This window comes from Asparagus officinalis, chromosome 10, assembly GCF_001876935.1.
Source record: "Asparagus officinalis chromosome 10, Aspof.V1, whole genome shotgun sequence".
NCBI classification, from domain to species: domain Eukaryota; kingdom Viridiplantae; phylum Streptophyta; class Magnoliopsida; order Asparagales; family Asparagaceae; genus Asparagus; species Asparagus officinalis.
Window position 1 is genome coordinate 5,315,340 of NC_033803.1, and position 20,925 is coordinate 5,336,264.

The 20,925-nt window shown below is 34.7% G+C and overlaps 3 protein-coding genes and 1 pseudogene across 3 annotated transcripts; 2 read left to right on the plus strand and 2 right to left on the minus strand.

Annotated features, from left to right (window-relative positions):
- LOC109825548 (putative nuclease HARBI1) lies at nt 2,014-3,051 on the minus strand. Its single transcript, XM_020392396.1, has one exon. It carries the CDS (start codon nt 3,049-3,051, stop codon nt 2,014-2,016), a length of 1,038 nt encoding a protein of 345 aa, XP_020247985.1.
- Nucleotides 3,927-4,722, plus strand: LOC109825551 (glutathione S-transferase T3-like). The gene is made up of 2 exons (XM_020392401.1): nt 3,927-4,214; nt 4,294-4,722. Exons 1-2 carry the CDS (start codon nt 3,927-3,929, stop codon nt 4,720-4,722), a joined length of 717 nt encoding a protein of 238 aa, XP_020247990.1.
- On the minus strand, nt 7,607-18,190 carry LOC109826071 (annotated as a pseudogene).
- On the plus strand, nt 18,490-19,080 carry LOC109825553 (proline dehydrogenase 1, mitochondrial-like). The gene has a single exon (XM_020392404.1). It carries the CDS (start codon nt 18,490-18,492, stop codon nt 19,078-19,080), a length of 591 nt encoding a protein of 196 aa, XP_020247993.1.

The window sequence follows — 20,925 nt, forward strand, 5'->3', positions numbered from 1 at the left end:
AACAAATGAAAGGTAAGCAACTTCAGAAGAGAGATACAAGAGAAAATATCTTCAGATCTCAAGAAAACACTTTCCTAAAGATGATAGAAAACAACCCCCTCAGATCAATCTCACATTACAAAATATCATGTTCAAGACGGCTGAAAAAGGGCGATCAACCTGCCGTGCACTTTCGAGTATAAAATTATAACCTCCAGTCTTGATAATAACTTCAGATTTTTGGTACTTCAGGAGGGTGATAAACAACCTGTTATCGAAAAACCAATCACAGACTCTCGCCTGAATTCACAATGCAATTCCACGTCTTTTCGTTATAAAGCACTGTGAACAAGAGAGGACAAGGGATGGGGGGGACAAGAGATGGTGGACACCCCCCCATGCCCACCATGCTCTCCATGCCCATTGCTCATGCCTATTGCCCATGCTCTCTTGTCAATGCCCATGCTCACCCATGCTCTCTTGTCCCCTCTTCTTTGCCTATAAATAGAAGGGAGGAAGAGAGGAGAATGTGTGGAGGAAGAAAAGAAAGAGTGGGAGTTAGAGAGATTTTCAAGAGAGAAAATTCAGAGAGAGGGAGATAGCTTGTGAGTTGTACAAGTGAAAGTCAGTATTCTCCTCATAGTGAAATCCCCCTTACCTCCTCCCGTGGACGTAGGCAAGTTTGTCGAACCACGTAAATCTCGTGTCTGTATTGTCTTAACTGTGTGTTTGTTGTTGCTTGTAGGTGCCCTCGACAACTTAGTCCTAGAACTGATGTGAGGAAAAGTGTATATCTCACTTTGCTGAGATATTTCACTTCTGTTATTATTTCCTTCGCGAAACACGAATATAGAGGTTGGTTTGAACTTTTGTGAAAACAAAAGTCAACGCTCTCTCTCAGGTGATATCGCTTCGGCGGCGTGAGGACGTGACTTCTGCGCCCAACAAGCACAGATGGCTTCTACTTTAAAATCCCATGATTGAATAGGCAAATGTCTCCAAGAGAAATATTTTGGTAATAGTCAATGCCTGGGGAATTTAACAACCTCTGGATAGCATTTCAAGGACGATCCACAAAGCAAAGTTCACTTAAAATTCCAAATTGGGATCTCATGTTAAAAGCTCAACTGCACAATCATACGTTCGCTCTACTAAGTTTTCAGCAATTGAAAAACCCCAAAAATAAAAAAAACACAATCTTGAAAAATGCTAGGGTTTCCTAAACTAGCTCAAAGTAAAACCTAACTAAAGAAATGAACAAAGTACCTGAACTCCGCCCTCGCCGATGTTGCAGGGAACGATGACGGGCCCGGCGACGGCCTTGAAAAACCCCAAAAATAAAAAAAACACAATCTTGAAAAATGCTAGGGTTTCCTAAACTAGCTCAAAGTAAAACCTAACTAAAGAAATGAACAAAGTACCTGAACTCCGCCCTCGCCGATGTTGCAGGGAACGATGACGGGCCCGGCGACGGCCTTCCCCTCAAGAATCCGAGAATGGATCCGATCCTTCGGAGGATTCCCATTGGATTTTTCTGAAGATCTGGAGAGAGCGGAAGAAAGAGGGGTTTATTGGTAAGCGGGACCCACTCAGGGCATCTCCAACCCATCGCACCAAAATGGTGCAAATTTTGCACCAAAATGGTGCAAAAGTCACATCTAACAGTAATTCATCTCCAACCCACTGCACCATTTTTTGCACCAAAAAGGAATATTCTCAGTATCTTTCTTTTTATCTACTTTTATATTATTATTTTTTATTCCCTATATTTTTAACTATTTCAACAATTAACCCCACATATCAAATTTTATTTTTTCACATATTTTCCAAACAAAATGATTTATTATTTAAAAAATTAAACTAATAAAACAATAAAATATTATTTTATTAATTAAAATAACTTGATTGCTAAAATATTATATTTTTATTATTGATATTGCCAAAATATTACATTCAAGAACACAACAGAAAATAAAATACAAGAAAATAATTAAACATTAACAACAATATAAAAATTACAAATTTAGTATGCACTTAACTATCTGAATTAGTGTATTCCTCCCATAGATGATCTATCAATGCATTACGAAGCGCAATATAGGCATCTTTATCCTTGATTTTTCCGTAACGTGCAATAAATTGAGTAAATCTTGTAGTTTCATCTGCTACCATATCAACTTCTGGTGTTGGTGCTTCCCTCACTTCTTGAATTGGTGCATAAAGATCACGTTCATCCTCGATTATCATATTGTGCATAATAATGCATGCAGTCATTATGCCATGTAATACATGTTTTTTCCAAAAACGTGCTGACCCTGCCACGATTGCAAATCGTGATTGGAGAACTCCGAACGCACGTTCTACATCTTTTCTACATGCTTCCTGTTTCATGGCAAAATATTTTTTCTTCCTACCTTGTGGCTGTTGGATTGTTTGTACAATAGTAGCCCATTTCGGATATATACCATCAGCTAAATAATAACCCATATTATACTCTTTTCCTTGAATAACATAGTGAGCGGGAGGAGCAATACCTTGAGCTAGGTTAGAGAAAAGATTAGATGACTCCAGCACATTGATATCATTATTGGTGCCTGGCATACCAAAATATGCGTGCCATATCCAAAGATCATAATCTGCCACAGCTTCGAGGATAATAGTTGGTGACCCACTACGTCCTGTGTATTGCCCAGACCATGCTGTTGGACAATTTTTCCATTTCCAATGCATACAATCAAGACTTCCTAACATTCCTGGAAAACCACGTTTTTTTCCAATATAGAGTAGCCTAGCAATATCGTTAGCGTTAGGTGTTCGTAGATACCGCTCTGCGAATATTTCCACCATAGCACGACAAAATTTTGTCATACTTTCAATTGCTGTTGACTCACCTATTTTAACGTATTCGTCCGTAGCATCAGCTGGTAGACCGTATGCCAACATGCGAAAAACAGCTGTTACTTTCTGTAACGGTGATAATCCCATTCTACCAAGTCCATCACTTCGTTGTTGGAAGTAATAGTCATGATCTTTCACTGCATCAACAATACGAAGGAACAAACTTCTTGACATCCGATATCGACGACGAAACATATCTTCTCCAAAACGTGGATTATCGGCAAAGTAATCTATGACCAAATTCTGATGCGCATTTTCTCGATCGCGGTTGATCACTGCATGACCAGGACTGACCTGATTTCAAATTTTGATTCCCACCGACAACGTTGGATAATGTGTAAAGCTGACCTGATTTCAAATTTTGATTCCCACCGACAACGTTGGATAATGTGTAAAGCTGACCTGATTTCAAATTTTGATTCCCACCGACAACGTTGGATAATGTGTAAAGCTGACCTGATTTCAAATTTTGATTCCCACCGACAACGTTGGATAATGTGTAAAGCTGACCTGATTTCAAATTTTGATTCCCACCGACAACGTTGGATAATGTGTAAAGCTGACCTAATTTTAAATTTTGATTCCCACCGACAACGTTGGATAATGTGTAAAGCTGACCTAATTTTAAATTTTGATTCCCACCGACAACGTTGGATAATGTGTAAAGCTGACCTGATTTCAAAATTTGATTCCCACCGACAACGTTGGATAATGTGTAAAGCTGACCTGATTTCAAAATTTGATTCCCACCGACAACGTTGGATAATGTGTAAAGCTGACCTGATTTCAAAAATTGATTCCCACCGACAACTTTGGATAATGTGTAAAGCTGATCAGTTTGTACAAAATGATTCAATTTCAAATGTTGACCACCGACAAATTCAAACCAACCGCAAATTCAAATTCAAATTCAAATTCAAATTCAAACAAAAAAAAACAAATTTCGATTGGCTATAAATAACATTCACGAATTCTACTTCAAACCACCCAATTCGAAGTATTTCTTCAAAGTATTTCTGATCTCCAAACCAACCGCTTTTTACAAAAAAATGTCTGTTCGATTAACTGGATACACGGTTACTGAAGATGTGCTCCTTTGTCAAGTATTCTTGGATATTTCTCAAGACCCTATTATCGGTAGAAACCAGTCTCGAGATGCATTTTGGTCTCGTGTGGAGGACAAATACAATGAACTTCGAGATCAGCATTTTGAGATGCGTATGAGCCGATCAATTCGTTCTCGAATGGAAATCATAAGTAATGAAGTAAGGAAATTGAATGCGTGCTTGAGACAAGTAGAGAATCTGAATCCAAGTGGTGCTTCAGATGAAGATATTGTAAGTATTCTATTAATTATCGTCTGAATTTTATTATTATTGTTGAAATACATAACTTGATGTTCACTATAATTTGCAGTTAGTTCGAGCAAAGATGTTATTTATGCAAGAACCAAAGTACAAAAAAGGTTTCAAATTTGATCATGTCTGGAATATGGTTAAAAATTTTGAAAAATTCAAAGATGATGTCCCCACAGCAAGACAAGTTGGTCGAAGACAATCCCAAAGTGTGAACTTCGACTCGTCACAATCAGATAATCCCACTCCGGAATCTCCTATATCAACATCTCCTGGACTGTCATCATTTACTCCATCTGAACGACCTATTGGGGTAAAAAAAGCCAAATTGAAAAGAAAAAATGATGATCATGAGTCAAGCGTAGTGGAATCCATCGAGACCTCCAACAACCGACTTATAGACAGGTTAGACAAGGAGAGCTTGGACAGGCAAGTAGCGTTTGATATCGAACGAGAAAAGATAGCCATGAAAAAAGATAGAGATGAATGAAAAATTATAATGAAAGATTTGAATTCCATTGCTGATCCAAACGTGCGTGAGTACGTTCGAGCTCAACAGATTAAAATAATACAAAAAAGAAATCAACAAGAACAAGGGTCTGCTTCTAATTTTGGCAATTATTTCAATGATATTGGACACTCTGGCCCCGATCTACCAGATTATTGAGAGCTGCTTGTCCATCTCAGGAAATGTTCCATGTTTAGTTTGTATTTTATGTTTTATTTTAATGAAGTTTTATATTATGCGTGTCAGTTTTTATATGTTATGTATTTCAGATATGTAATTTATATTTGAATTATGTATTAGGATTGCTCTTTATATTTTTAATTTATATTCCATGGGACTTTACTTATATTAATATTATAATTAATAATAATGTCTTTAAATTTTAGCATTATTTTTATTTTTAAAAAATAATTTATTTTGTCTAAATTATACAATTGGGGTAAAATTATAAAATTTAAATATTATTGGGGTTGTTTTATACATTTAATAAAACAATTGGGGTCAAATTGTAAATACATAAAAGTATGAGATCAAAAAAAAAAATTTGAAAAAAAAAAATTAAATGAACAATAATGCGGAGATGAACAGTGCGACGCCAGATATAGCGTCGCGCTGTTCATCACCGCTAAAATGGCGCACTAATGCGGAGATGAACAGTGCGACGCCAGATATAGCGTCGCGCTGTTCATCACCGCTAAAATGGCGCACAAAATGGCGCTTGGTTGGAGACTGATCGCAGCGGCAAAATGGGGTTTTGCGGCAAAATGGGGCACGGTTGGAGATGGTCTCAAGGATTTACGACGGATTTCTTTTCTTTCTTGACCTTTTTGGACTCCCCGTAGTCCTCCACCCGCTTTCAAGGGGGGCAGTTGCCACAAATTTCGCTAAAAGCCCCTCTTCAGGCGCTTCTCAGATCAACCCCCTTAACGTTTAAAATTCAAAAACCCCTTGTCTTCTGGGGTTTTTGTATAAAACCCCGCCTTCGACTTTTAATATTATTTTACAAGAAAAGCTTGAGCTATAATTTTTACCGGCAAAAATGTCTCCCTACATAATACTATCCACCAGTGTGAAAATAGTAGTTAACGTCATTAGGGGATTTTTTGGAAAATATTAAAAGTTGAAGGTAGTTTTCTGAGAACCCCTAAATTTGAGGGGGGTTTGATATTTTAGAGAATTATTTGACAGTTGTCAAACATTAAAGGGGTTTTCTAAATTTTAGCCCATTTTTTCCTCTTGTGGATTTTTCAGAGATTCTCATGTACAACTTGCCATTTTTTTAATCAGGCAGAACGAAAAGAGACTTGTGATTTTTTTTTAAACCAAACCCCGGTCGTTTTTTAAGTATAATTAAAGTCATGAAAGTCAAACTAAAATTATACATGTAGTTATCGAGTTTATAATTAGGGTCCCTCATAATTATGAGGGATCAATCTAAAGCGTAGGTGGATATTTGAAAGTCGAATAATTTTGTTATAAAAATAGCTATAAAGTTGACAAGAGAGTTATATATAAGATGATCTACGTCATAAATAGAAGATTTGTAATTTCTATATTAATCCTCTAATCACTTGTGAACGATATAGTTTACCATTTTCTATAGTATTTATTAGTAGAGTGCTTCTTTTTTATCCAAAATTCATGAGTAAGGATTCTATCAGAACATCCCATAGAAAGTGGTGATCTATATCATTCATGAGTGATTAGAACGTTAGCTTTGGAATTGCAGATCTTCTATTTGTAGTATAGATCATCTCACTCTTATAGAAGTGGTTAAGATAAGATAACACGTCATTTTCTTAAAATTTCAACGAATATCAATGACTATCATAAAGACACATCATACGTCGCATAGTTTGTCTCATGGTTATATATGACCCCCTGTCTTTAGGGGGGTTATTCACCGGGACATTTGGGGGCCCACTGGGACAATTGTCTCACTTGGATAATTTTATACACTTATGATAATTTGAGGGGTAAAGTGGGATAAAAATTGGGTAATGGGACAATTTGATTGAGACAAACTACCTCTATACTTAAAGGAGAACTCAAAGAATTATTGTTCATGTTACAGTAAATGCTACAATAAATACTGTAGCATGAAGAGTTTCTCAAAGTTATTGTTCATACTACAGTAATTTACTGTACTATAAACAGTACATCAAATCTGCTCCTTCATACTTGAAGTTACTATTCATGCTACAATAATTTATTGTATCATAAACTATAAAGTAAATCAAATGTATTATTAAAACTTGGATTCTTTTTTAAGTATAGAGGAGTAGATATGATTTCTAAATCCAATGTATTAAAACTTAGATCCTTCTTTAAGTATAGAGAAGTAGATATGATTTATAATTTTAAGCATACAATAATTAAAGCAAATGTATTAAAACTTAGAGAGAAGCAATTTCAAAATGCAATGCTTAAAAAAAATAGGGGGTCGTGCAAAGCACAAGGTGCACACTAGTTGAGGATAATGGAACAATTTGAGTGAGACAATTAAATGATGACGTCTTTAAAATATGATATTTATGTATTTATTAAGTTGTCATTACTAATTAACTCCCATAAATAAACTATCATTATTATATTAAGGATAATTTTTAAAGTACTAATAAAAATATTATTATTATCAATAATATAATAAATTAATAATATGATGTATTGAAAATATTTGATATAAACATTTATGTATCAATTTAATCCTTATTAATACCATAATTAATATATACTAGTGATTAATTATTATTTAAAGAACAACCTAGATTGAGATATAAAAGTCATAACTACTACAAATATAGGCGTGATTGTTGAACAAAGCATTCATTATAACAAATTAAGTCAAATGACAACCAACTAAAAATATCCACCTATACTCTTAGATTGATCCCTCATCTACAAACAGCTAAATTCACATACTATAGAAGATATCTCTACAAATAAAACTATTGATAATAGTGTATGAATTGCAGAAATTGCCAGTGGGCTGATAAATTTAGAGCAGGGCATCAGAGAACCTGAACTCTCTGTCTTCATAGCTGAACCAAGGCATAATACAAAATCATATCATCTATACATTAACACTATATCATTTGTACACAAAACTATTATTTCTTGTCACCACACTTTTCGGCAGTGGCTTTATAGACTCTGTGCATTGCTTGCTGCTTTGACATCACCTGACGATGTTGCAATGTACCGGTAAAAAAAATCACAGGGCCAAGCTTTCCAACTTCTTCTTGAGTATTGGAGAATTACCAACCAAGCTCTATAATTTGTTGGAACTTTTTGCTTCCAACCTGACTTGATTTATTCTATTTCTCAACCTTCGTCGGTGATCATGAATTTTCAATAGCCCGTGCCCAAGAACAACGGCGGAGTATATACCATGTGTGATCATAGGTGCAAGAATATTATCGGTCTGCAATCATTTCAAAATTTAATGTCATAAGAAAATGTGTTTGCAGTCAGTTGAAAATGTAATGTTATAAGAATAGTATCCATCCGCAATCGTTTGAAAGTGTAATGTTGTGGGAGTAGATTTGTCTGCAATAGCTTGAAAATGTCATTTTAAAACAACTTTTTTTGGTGGTTAATAAGTGTGGAGTTTGTCATGGAAAAACACCCAAAGCCAAATTTGGTGATACAAATTACCTGAATCCACTCATAGCCAAGGTACAGAGCCAACAGTCCTTCTAGAAGTGGAGAATATATCTTCCTCATTTGCCTTCTTTCATACCAAGCTGCATAACATAATCCAAAGTCAGACATCTAGTACACTAACTTGTGACATATACATCACGGCCTAAAATACTATCTACAGAATCCAGACAGTATTATCTTTTAAAAATGTAATACAGAGGCAGGCAGCAGCAGCACGCAGCTATTGCCATCTTAGCTTCAAACTGACCATGTTAAATTCAGACTCATAAGCAATCTTGCAACGGTTCGCATGATTTCCCTCCATCTTTAATTTCTAGTTAGGTGAACTTTAGTTCAATAAGTTACTCAAAAAAAAAAAAAACTTTAGTTCAACAAAAACGTTGGTTTGAGAGTGCCTACTCAGCTTCTGTCCAAAATTTTCTTGGTCAGTAATGTTAGGGTTCAAATCTACCTGCAAGCGTGAGAGAGAACAACAAAGACAACAAAAGCAATTGTAGAAGACATGGATTTTTACGTGGTCCGGCAAGATGCCTACTTCCACGGCTGCACTAAGGTTTCTTTTCTTTCTATCTGGCGAAGTTAAACTTACAACGGAGAGTGACCATGAACACAAATAGAGAAGAGACTAGGGCTACATGTATTATTACAGATATACCCTTCTACATAACATACAAATTTTTGTTTCCGCGACTCAGGGGGTTAGCCTGCACAATACGATCAGACACCACAACTCCAAAAAGTAACATAAACCGGAGGTGCTGTTTAAACAGTCCAATGGATAACTAGCTCGTATTTTACCAGTGTATGTCATCCATAATTAAATACACACAAAAAATAGTGACTATTCAAGGCTGCAGTTTTAAAACAATACAGAAGTGCACAGAAGAGACTGGGGAAAGAAATAGTTTTTCTAATTGTAAACTTTTCCATTAGAGTATGCGGGGGCACTGACCTGCAAAAAGTTTCTTGAGGTCTTCTCGGCCTGAACGAGACTGCAATACCGGTGCGACCACATAAGTAGGGTCTGCAATAGAACCATATAGGAAATGGATGAAAAATGATTATGACATAGTATGTGCAATTGCTCAATCAAAAATACATATAGGTGATACCATGATAGCTCAGACAAAAACCTACCTTTTGGTGCAGTTGCAATGTAGTAGAGAGATCCAGTAAGGGCAGCTGTTATCACAGCGGCAAATGCTTGAGCAAATGGAACAAAAAGAGGCAGCATACCAGTCTACAATAACCCACAAATATTAGAGACTTCAAAATTTTTGTGAAATCACAAAGAAGAAATACTTACTTATGACTACTTTATGCAGAATATCAGAGAAATAGAAGGACAATAAGCATACCAGAGAAGCGATGCCACGTGAGTCTTTCACAAGTTCAGTCCCCTTCAGAAATATATCAGCCAACGAGCCCTGTAATAAAAGGAGGATTCAACAAATTGAGAAAGGTAATACTGTAAAGCAGAGAAATTATTGTTAAGCTGGAAAGCTTCTTGACTTAAACTCATGCTTTTTCTCTAGTATATATAAAATTCTGATTCTTTTCCCCCTTATAACTTTAGGGTCCAAGGATCCTACCACTACACCAAAACTACGAAGTTGTAGTGAGGGTTATGTTTTTATTTTCCAGCAATGCCTTCTCAAGTTGAGTGCCCTTTTATGGGCCAAGAAATGGACTTAAGCAGCAATATTGAATTTTTTTTTATCCACTTTAAATTCGTGACCGGTGACCGGTGGGAATTGAATCCGAGTTGCTCTAATACTATGTCAAAGGAACCTGCCACTACACCAAAACTCCGAAGTTGTAGTGAGGGTTGAGGTTATACTTTTATATTCTAACATTTAGTACTCTTATCCTAATTGTTTCGAGACACTTCTATTATTTTCATGATCAAGGAACCATTTTTGGCAACTTGTACAAGTTTCAAACTGTGGTTAGGCTCAATAAGACCGACGATATTCTCAGTGTACTCTCAAGTCTGACCAACATATGACTACAATTTTTGGAAAACCAGCTTTATTTAATTTAACACTGATAAAACCTAAGCATTCTTCCCTTCTTCAAAGTATGATATGTAAAGAATGAAATTAGTTTAGTTTCCAACTAATTTAGTGGATAATAAAGTGAGCAGAGAAATGGAGAAAACGTGAAAAATGATTGCACCGTCCAATGTTAGAGCTTCCACATTCTCACCTGCACAGCGACACGATAGAAAAGCTCCTCTCCCACTGAGCTCGCAATAACAATGAGAATAAACTGCAAAATTTCAGAGGTCGGTATCATTGGTCATTGGAATACATGACAACATGAATGAGTATTAAGGTTAGTAAGTACCTGCCAAGGCGACATGCCATAGAAAAAACTCCTAAGCTCCTCATCCTCCACATCTCTAATTGCTCGGGCATGGGGTGAATACTTCACCACCTCATCCTGTTTGTGATCATTTAAGCTTAATATAAAAACTTCCAATAACATCTATTCTAGATTTAAGGGTTGCTTGCACAATAACCTAAAGTTTCACCCTTTTTTAACATTGATGCCCTGAAGTTCTATTTTCACAATTTGATACACAAAAGTGCAAAAAAGTTGCCATTAATTTTGGTTAAGAATATATAAACATATAAATGTGAATGGGAAACAAGTTTACATCCAAATTTCAGTTTTTTGAGTTTGAAGAAAGTGAGGAACAAAGCTAGGGCTTTTGGGTATCAAATTGTCAAATCAACATCAAATTGAAAACTTCAGGGTAGAAAATTGTCAAAGTAGAACTTTAGGGTATCAATGTTAAAAAGGGTGAAATTTTGGTATTAAAGTGCACATAAACGTGGATTTTAGGTAATTTTTCTTGTTAACAAGTGGGTCAAATATTAAGATGAATTGAATTGCAAGGTTAGCATATAAAAGAAGGTGCTGCAAATGACAGGTCAAACATGAATCAAATTACAACTTATTGTTTAACATCTTTCTTCTAGTTTATTCTAATCAAATATCAATGTGAATCAGCAAGTATTTGATCTAGGTCAAATATTAAGATGAATTGAATTGCCAGTTTAACATATAAAAGAAGGTGCTGTAGAGTGTAGATGACAGGTCAAACATAAACAATTACAACTTAAGTTTCGCGTCTTTCTTTTAGTCTATTCTCATCAAATATCAATGTGAATCAGAAAGTATCAGATCCAAATCTAACATGTTATACAAATTGTTACTAAAAGAACATGTGATACAAGTTTCAAGTTTCAAATTCAAAAAAGAGGAATCTAAAGTCTAAGAACATTTGACAATTTATCTCCAAAAAGTGGAGTGCTTGACAATTCAATTTAAATGATAAGAGGTTAAACTTTTAGGTATGCTGATGTTAATACATTCAATCTAGTTTTTTTTAATAAAAAAAATTCAATCCAGTTTTGGAGTCAAGGTTTCTTTCGAAAGAGTCAGCTTCCAATTTTGTGGCTTATTCCACACCTACCAGTCATTTGCAGGTACGAGATCAAACCCCACAAGGTTTTCATACTAAATTTCAGTAGTGGCTTATTCCACACCTACCAGTCATTTTCAGGTACGAGATCAAACCCCACAACGTTTTCATACTAAATTTCAGTAAGTTTTCCATTGTAGTGGTGACAAAGCTAGGTTGGTCACTCTTAATAGGGAATTCTTCCATTTGAAGTCCTCACCAGATGCGCTACAAACCCAATTTCAATAGGATTAAGATCCTATGAGTTGTCCCTTGAAAGTAGGGATGACAAAATTGACCCAAAATTATTTGCCCACCCATACACACCCACTAATTGAACCATCCAAACCTATCTGTTTAGTTAAATCATATTCCCTTTAAAAGCACGAGTTCGGAAAAATCTTTCGGTAGACAAAAATACCATTAGAATTCAAAATACTAATCCATAGAGTAAGTTGATAAATTGATGAATTTTTATTGGATATACATAGTATGAAGATAAGGATATAGTTTAAATTGAAATGCAAACCTGAATGAAATTATTAAATGCCAAATTTACAAATGTAGATGAAGGGCACATATGCAAAAACCAAACAAGTTAAAGAGACAAACAATGTCTGCCCCAAGGGTCGAACCCAGGAACAATAGACCTACAAATGTACATAATATGGACGGGATATTTGCAAAATCCAAAAAATAAATTAAAGAGACAAAAGTTATTCTCAAAATTATAAAAAGGGAAAATTAAGACAAACAGTTGTGATCTGAGGACACAACGTGACGATCTCTCACTGAATAAAATTCACGTAGTTCACGGTACTATATAATTAGTTTCAAAGTTTAATTATACTATTATTATTTAAATAAAAATTTATTTATAATTGTTATCTCTCACATGCAACATCACATACCAATATATATAAGCCAAGAAATTACAACAATTTCTATAGCACTTTCATCTCCTTCTATAGGTACGTGCTTTTGTTATTTTTTCCTTATTAGATTAGATTAGATTAGATTAGATTAGATTATTTTAAAGCAATTAATTATATTGTATATTTAATTTTTTCATATTAAGAAATAACAACAATTTTCATAGCACTTTCATCTATTTTCTTATTATTGAATTAGATTGGATTATTTTAAAGTAATTAATTATATTGCATGTTTGATTTTTTTTCGGATTAGAAATTATAATAATTTTCATAGCATTTTTATCTCTTTCAATAGATATATGTATTTGTTATTTTTTTTCTTATTAGATTAGATTATTTAATTAGATTAGATTGTTTAAAATTTATGAATTATGAAATTGCAATAATTTTCACATCACTTTCATCTATTTTTTTTATTAGATTAGATTAGATTATTTTAAAGCAATTAATTATATTTTATATTTGATCTTTTTTCAGATCACAAAGTTTATTGTACTATTATTATTTAAATAGCTACTGTTTGTATAAAAGTCAAAGAGAATCTCACACGTATCTTAGATCTCAATGCCAATTGTAATACTTACATATATGTGTTGGTTAAAATAAATTTCATGTATGAACTTAACTTATATGATCCTACTTTAACCGATTAGATAATATAAATTTTTTTAACACCCAAACTCTTTCACAAAACCAAAAGAGAACAGCAATGATATAGCTATATATATCCACAGGACCATGGATATCTTGAAAATGAAGAAAGAAAATCACACAAATAAAAACCATATTAATTACCTCTACACACTCACTGTTTTCAAAACCACACTTCTCCATCTCCATCCATAATATATCCACGTATCCAAATTAAGCTGCTAGAGTTTCCCTCTCACCAACTACACCATTGATCAACTCTTCTTTTTTCTTTGTACTTAAATTGTATAACATTCATTGTGATAAGGACTCACATGGGTCCTCTGCCTGCTTTTAACGCACAATAAAAAAAATAATGTACTAGGTCTTATATTTAGTTAATAATGAGATTTTGTCATTATAAACAAATTAAGCAAAGATTAACAATTCTTAAGAATGTGCTACGTTTCCCTAGCTTCCATTGCAAACTTGTTACTTGTTTATTCCTGGCTCCAAGATATTTTCAAAATTAATTTTGAGGGTTGCTTACATTAAAAAAGTTATATTAGAGAGCACATATAGTATGTTTTATAGTTTAAGATTGTCAACACATTTTGTCTCTGATGCATATTCGTTATGGTAGTAATATAATTTGATTGATCCAAGTATATCCTAATATATTTCTAGACTCCTGTCTTGTCTTTTGCTCTTTATTATATACTAATATGATATCACAATTGACGTAGACGATGAAGATACTATGTAAAATTGCCCAAGAAAAAGATAAGGGTGGAGAAGGATTGATATCAGCTCAACTAGATATGAAAAAAGAATGGATAAAGGATAATATTTTTTGAATAATTTATAATACAACTTAATTTTTTGAGTAAAATTACGAATCTTTAGAAGAGATTTTCATGCAAAATTTTTAATATGCTTATGTGAATACTTTTGTCATATAAAATTATATTAGAGTCATCATTAATCTTTAGTATTTATTTTTTATTTTAAGGCTATCAATAATTAATATGTCTTGTAGTCTTGTGAAAAGTATGTGCTCTATGCTGAGCTTATACAAACCATCTTAATATTAAGTATTTGGTTATATTTTTACTAACACATCAATAATATATTATCGTATTTTTTACAAACTTAACACTACATTTAATGACTAAGATAAATAAATTGACGATCGATGATTTGATCTAATAAACAAATGTGTTACATTAAGTTTGATATAATTTAAAAAATAAATGTTATGTATGCAAGTATATAAAAGTATATTGATCCCAGTTTTACACACAAATTTTTAAAAAATTAAATAAAATTTATGGTAAATGTAATAATCCATGTTTATAGATTTTAGCTGAAAATGAGTCTGGCTTATTTTATAGTAAGAAAATAAATAAATAAATAAATTTGATATTTAACCACGTGCGTTGCACGTGCACAAGAACTAGTAGGTCATGGGTGGACGTTGTTTCTATTTAAGATAAATGGGTCATAAATGGGTGGGCTATTACCCGCCCATTTACCCATTTAGATGAGTATTTTTACAAAAACACCCTAAAAGTTTCAACAACTACAAAAAATATTTTTTAAAGTTTAAAATTATAGAAAACACCTTAAATAAACTAATGACCAGCACACATAAAATTAGAAAATTACCGATAGCCTTAAAATTTTAACATTTGCAAAAAACACCCTCAAAGTTTAAATATTATAAAAAACACCCTAAAGAGTTTAAAATAACAAAAAAATTCTCAAAAATTTCTAACTTCACAAATGACATATGAAATCATAACATTTACAAAGCCCATATAAATTTAAAAATTTACAATAAACACCCAAAGTTTTAGAAAATGAGAAAAACACTCTTAGGGGTTTAGATTTATAAAAATAACTTTGAAATTTTAAAACCTAGCTAAGGTACATGGAAATCTAAAAAATTACCAGCAACCCCCTAAAAATTTATAATTCGCAAAAAACACTTTCAAAGTATAAAAACTTGTAAAAAACACCCTTAAGAGTTCAAAATTACAAAACAATCTCAAAAATTTCTAAACTTGCAAATGACACGAAATCTAAAAATTTTTACCAGTCCCTTATAAATTTAAAATTTGTAAATAACACCCTCATAGTTTTAAAAATTACGAACAACATCCTCAATGTTTTAAAATTATAAAAACCACCCTGAAATTTCAAAACTTACGAATGATATAAAATCAAAAAATTACCAGCAACCCCTAAAAATTTATAATTTGTAAAAAAACACTTAAATTTTAAAAAATTACAAAAAACACATTCAATATTTAATATTACAAGGGGATGTTGGAGATTTCCAAATTTCATGTCATTTGTAAGTTTAAAAAATTCTTAGAGTTTTATATAATTTTAAACTTTTGAGGGTGTTTTTTGTAATTTCTAAAATTTGAGGGTGTTTTTTACAAATTATAAATTTTCATCAGGCTGCTGGTAATTTTTAAATTTCACTTGTCATTTGTAGGTTTTGAAATTTCAGAGTGGTTTGTGTAATTCTAAACCCTCTAAGGGTGTTTTTTACATTTTTTTTAAACTTTGAGGGTGTTTTTTGCAAATTTTATATCTATAGGGCACAAGTGGAAATTTTTAGATTTCATGTGTCATTTGCATGTTTAGAAAATTCTGAGATTGTTTTGTAATTTTGAGCTCTTGAGGATGTTTTTATAAGTTTCTAAAAGTTCTTTTGCAAATTATAAATTTACAGGGTGCTGTTGATAATTTTTGAAATTTCAAGATTGTTTTTAAAATTCTAAACCATTGATGGTGTTTTTCGTGTTTGTAAGTTCAAAAAATAGGCCCCTAAAACTTTTTTATATATAAAAGTCTAATAGCTAAATGGATTATTTGCAAGAGAACTTTATAATGTGCCCACCCATTTATGATCCACCCAAAACCACCCATTTGACAACCCTACATGAAAGCAACCTTTTCAGTAAGTATTTCAGGGGCCAAGTAAACTTGCTTTCGAAAAAGTTAACCACAACTACAAGAAGCGGTTGACAGCATTCTTACTAGTAGGCTGATCTCGATACATTCAATTCAGTATTAGAGGCAAGCTTTCTTTTGAAAGAGTCAGCTTCCATTTTTGTGGCTTATTTCGCTCCTGCTCAATTATCATTTCTGGTATGAGCTCAAACCCCACAAATTTTTTTAGGTTAGTTTTTTGTTGTATGGGTAACAAGGTTGAGCTGGTCTTAATAAGCAATCTAACAATTAAAGTCTTTTGTCAAATACGCTACATACCAATTTTCCACAGAATTAAGATTCCTTATACCGTTATACGTCGTCTCTTGAAACCAACATTTCCAAAACGTGCTTCCACAGCCTAGTAAACTTGCTTACGAAAAGGTTAACCATAAATACAAGTTAAACAACAAATTGATGGTCCTTCATTTATCTATCAGTAAAAATTCCTTAGAAATTACCAGCTCGTATAAGATTTCTGGCAAGTAGAATTCAAGATAAGTTGTGAGGGAATGCATACATCCAAGATGAAGAGGAGGGCCATAATTGGGGGGGCCGCATAGCCGAGCCCGTCGACTATAGCTTTGAGTGACGGATCAAAACCGCCGGTGTTATCTACTCCGGTGATTGAGCATATGAAATTCCCTGCTAGGGCCATCGCTCCGTAGATACCTAGTTGGAAGAACAGACACAGGGTTCGATTAGTTGCAAATACAGCAAAAGAAAAGGGGGGAAATATAGTTACACCGAACATGATGAAGTAAAGTCAGCATGCTGTAAAATTTAGAAGGAGAAAGTTCAAGAGCATGCCGTACCTAAATTTTAATACTTTGAAATTAGAACCTAAAATCAATTAATTTCACATACAACTTGGCCAAATTGACGGCTAGCTAGCCTCAAAATATGATGATTTTGAAGTTTAACATTTGAATTTGTTGGTTGGTAGAGTAAGAGAGCTGCAGAGCAAATGAGTTTTTGGAAAAACAAATTTTTTTTTTTTTTTTTGAAGATTAATTCTCCAAATCTGCAAGTCTAAACCAAGAATTCCCCTTTCCAGATCGCACCATCTGCTTCGGTTACTACAGAAGCTTGGGGCTAAAAACAAATTTAAAAGTTGAGATTCTAAAACAAATCAAAAGCCTGAGATTAAAAGAACCAATTTTCCCTACTTTCTTACAAAAAATAAAGAACTTTATACTGAAATCCTACTTAAATTACAGAAATAGCCCCGGCGCCTCTGGATAAGACTCATAACAACCGTTGGTTCCCTATATACACATGCCTTCCGTCATAATCTAAAAATAAAAAAATAATTAAAAAAACTTATTCTCACCGATCCCATAGCTGAGCCTAACAACCGCCCCCAACTTCTCCCAAACAGCAATCTCAGCAGCAGCAGCAGCGTCGCCTCCGCAAAGACCTCGATTCCAGCGGAGAAGCTCGACCTCCGGCGATCCCCGCCTCCGCCGCCGCGAGCGCCGTCGATGCTCCCCTCGCTGCGCCCTCGACCGAAGCCCGAACCCTGCTCCACCGGCGGCTGCTCCGTTCTCTCTCCCTAGCTTCTCTCGTGCCGAGCTTGATGCCCGCGACCGAAGACGACGAGGAAGAGGAACGAGACGCGAGAGAGGATAGAGAACAAGAGCGTGACACAGAGCAGCTGAGCTCCATCGATTACTTCGAAGCTTGAGATCTCATAGCATTTTCTTTCAAATTTTTTTTTTCCTTCCTCCTTTTTAATATAATAATAAGCGGGAGTCCGTCGTCTCCTCTTCTTATATTATGTTCCGCGTGAGTCGGTGGGGCCCAGCGTCAGCTATGAAAGCTCTCTCTTATTTTGGCGCGTTCTTTTTGCCGTGGCCCGCTTTGGTTCTGTGGGCTGTGAGGTACCCCTCAAGATATGAGATATCTAAAGGACAAATTTTGAAAATCAACCTTTTTGATAATTTAAATAGTAAAACCGACCTTATATGGTTTTATTCAGCAAAACCGACCCTTCTCGGAAGAAAATGGTCGGTTTTGCTGCGGTGTAATTTTTACGAAATGCACGAGACTGCTAGTCCCGTGCATTTCAAAGCTGAGTTGAAATGCACGGGACTAGCAGTCCCGTGCATTTCATTTGAAATTGCATCAGCGATCTCCTCCGGTGGCAACAAAAAGACCCATTGCTGGACCTCCCATGGAAATCTCATTCAATCCCCGACAAAGCCCCCACCCTTGACAGAAATAGAGGAGTTGAGCCTCCGACAGTCCCTTAACAGGCTCTCAACCCTCTGCAACCGCTGCGTCGAGCTCAACCTCTCGATCCTAATCGAAGCAGAGTACTCCACAGTGCAACTCGCGATCGACTACTTCACGTACTCTGCGGCTCTAGAATTCAACAAGAAGTCGGGGTCCGGGAGCGCGATGGTGCTGGGCACGGTGCAGTGTTACGTGAGGGACGCGAAGGAGAGGCTGGCGGGGATTGTGGGGGCAGCAGAGAGGGAGGGGTTTGTGGTGGGTGTTAAGCTGGTGAGGGGGGTGTATATGACGAGGGAGAGGGAGATGGCGGCCACGTTGGGGGTTGAGTCACCGATACATGGGGAGAGACCCAGCATTTTTGTTGCCACCGGAGGAGATACCAATTTCAATTGAAATGCACGGGACTGCTAGTACCGTGCATTTCAACCCAGCTTTGAAATGCACGGGACTAGCAGTCCCGTGCATTTCGTAAAAATTACACCACAGCAAAACCGACCCTTTTCTTCCGAAAAGGGTTGGTTTTGCTGGATAAAACCATATGAGGTCGGTTTTGCTATTTAAATTGCCAAAAAAGTTGATTTTCAAAATTTGTCCATATCTAAATTGTATGTCGGAAGCAGGAAGCTAAAGTTTATGTTTGGCTAAAAATGCGAAGGTGCTGTTTGTTTGCTAAAAAAATTGAGAAAACCCCACGCCAAGTCAGATTTTAAGAAATCTCCTTCTGTCATGTAGGATTTTGGTTTCAACTGATTTTTAAATCACATGTTTGTTTCGTTTTGTGATTTAAAGAAATGAGGGTGTCACGTAGGATGCCACGTCGGATTTTTGAGAAAAAGTGTTTTCACACCAAAAACCTCTGAAAACATGCACTTGGAAATGTTACTTCAATGAATTTTTAATTACTAAAAGCACCATTGAAACAATGACTATGAGTAAAACAGATTATTTAATATCTAAAAACACTATTACTATTGCGGTTGATTTTCATTTCCTTTTTTTTATGTTCAAACAAACACAAGAAATAAAAATCGAAATATTATTACTATTGCAGCTGGATTTGTTTCATATGTGACGTGGCGGTGACGCAAGGGTGATTTTATTGCGAAACAAACATAAAAAAAAAGAAATGCGGGAAATGTCTTGAAATCTCTTGAAATGAATTGAAATGTGGGGTTTTCATTTTCGATTTTTTTCGGAAAACAACCAAACAACCCATAAATAGGAAAAACGAATCTTGGAATATATAATATCTTGTTTGGTTCAGTTTCTAAAAGGGGAAAAATAAAATAAAATATGTTTATGATTATCTTTGATGAGCTCGCTACCGGCATAATGCCAACATCCGATATTATTAGATAGGGGTAATCGTACCCAATCTTTGGGGAGTAGTGTTAGGGGCACACCATTAAACCACACTATCAACCACACCCCTCTCTATCTATAGTGTCTTTATGATTTTTTTAGTAAAACATGTGGGGCCCAACAAACACTATAGATAGAGAGGGGTGTGGTTGATAGTGTGGTTTAAGGGTGTGTCTCTAGTGTTTCTAATCTTTGGGTGGGCGATGATATGGTAGGGTGTTGTCGGCTCTTCACCTGAATTCCTCTCCAAAATAAAAGATTTTTGGCAAATTGGGTGTTTTGGCATTTTGTAAAAACTATTTATTACTCTTCTCTTTCTTTTTTGAAATAACCAACATATTAGGAATCTTATTATGCAACAAAATGTTTTTTACTTTTTTTTTTGTGCTTTTGCATCCTACGTCCATAAATTTTTGGTGAACCAAATAGCCCCTTAAGATATTCATACATTCGCGAGCATAGCTTTAATATTGTAGTATTTTAGGAAAAACATGAGCGTCGACATGTGTGGTTTAATTTTAATTTAAGAGTGTGATCGTTTGTAATATCAGAATCGTATGTGTGGAAATAATTTTCATGCTTGTTGCCTATCGAGTAAGATTATTTTTCATTATGGTCCTTAGATTAGTAATGCGATACAATATATATAGATGCTATTATAGCTTGATGTAAAATTTACATGTCATTTGTTCAATGACTTGATATAATGTAAGAAGCATTGCAATTTATCAGACCTAAAATTTATGCGTCGTCATCTCTAGTAAACAAATGACAAAAAATGCGTGAATATGCATGTTTTTCCGCATGTGCAAAATGATGAAATGGGTTTTCTACCCCTAATTTCTCATCAATATCTTTGCGGAGGGATGGTATTAA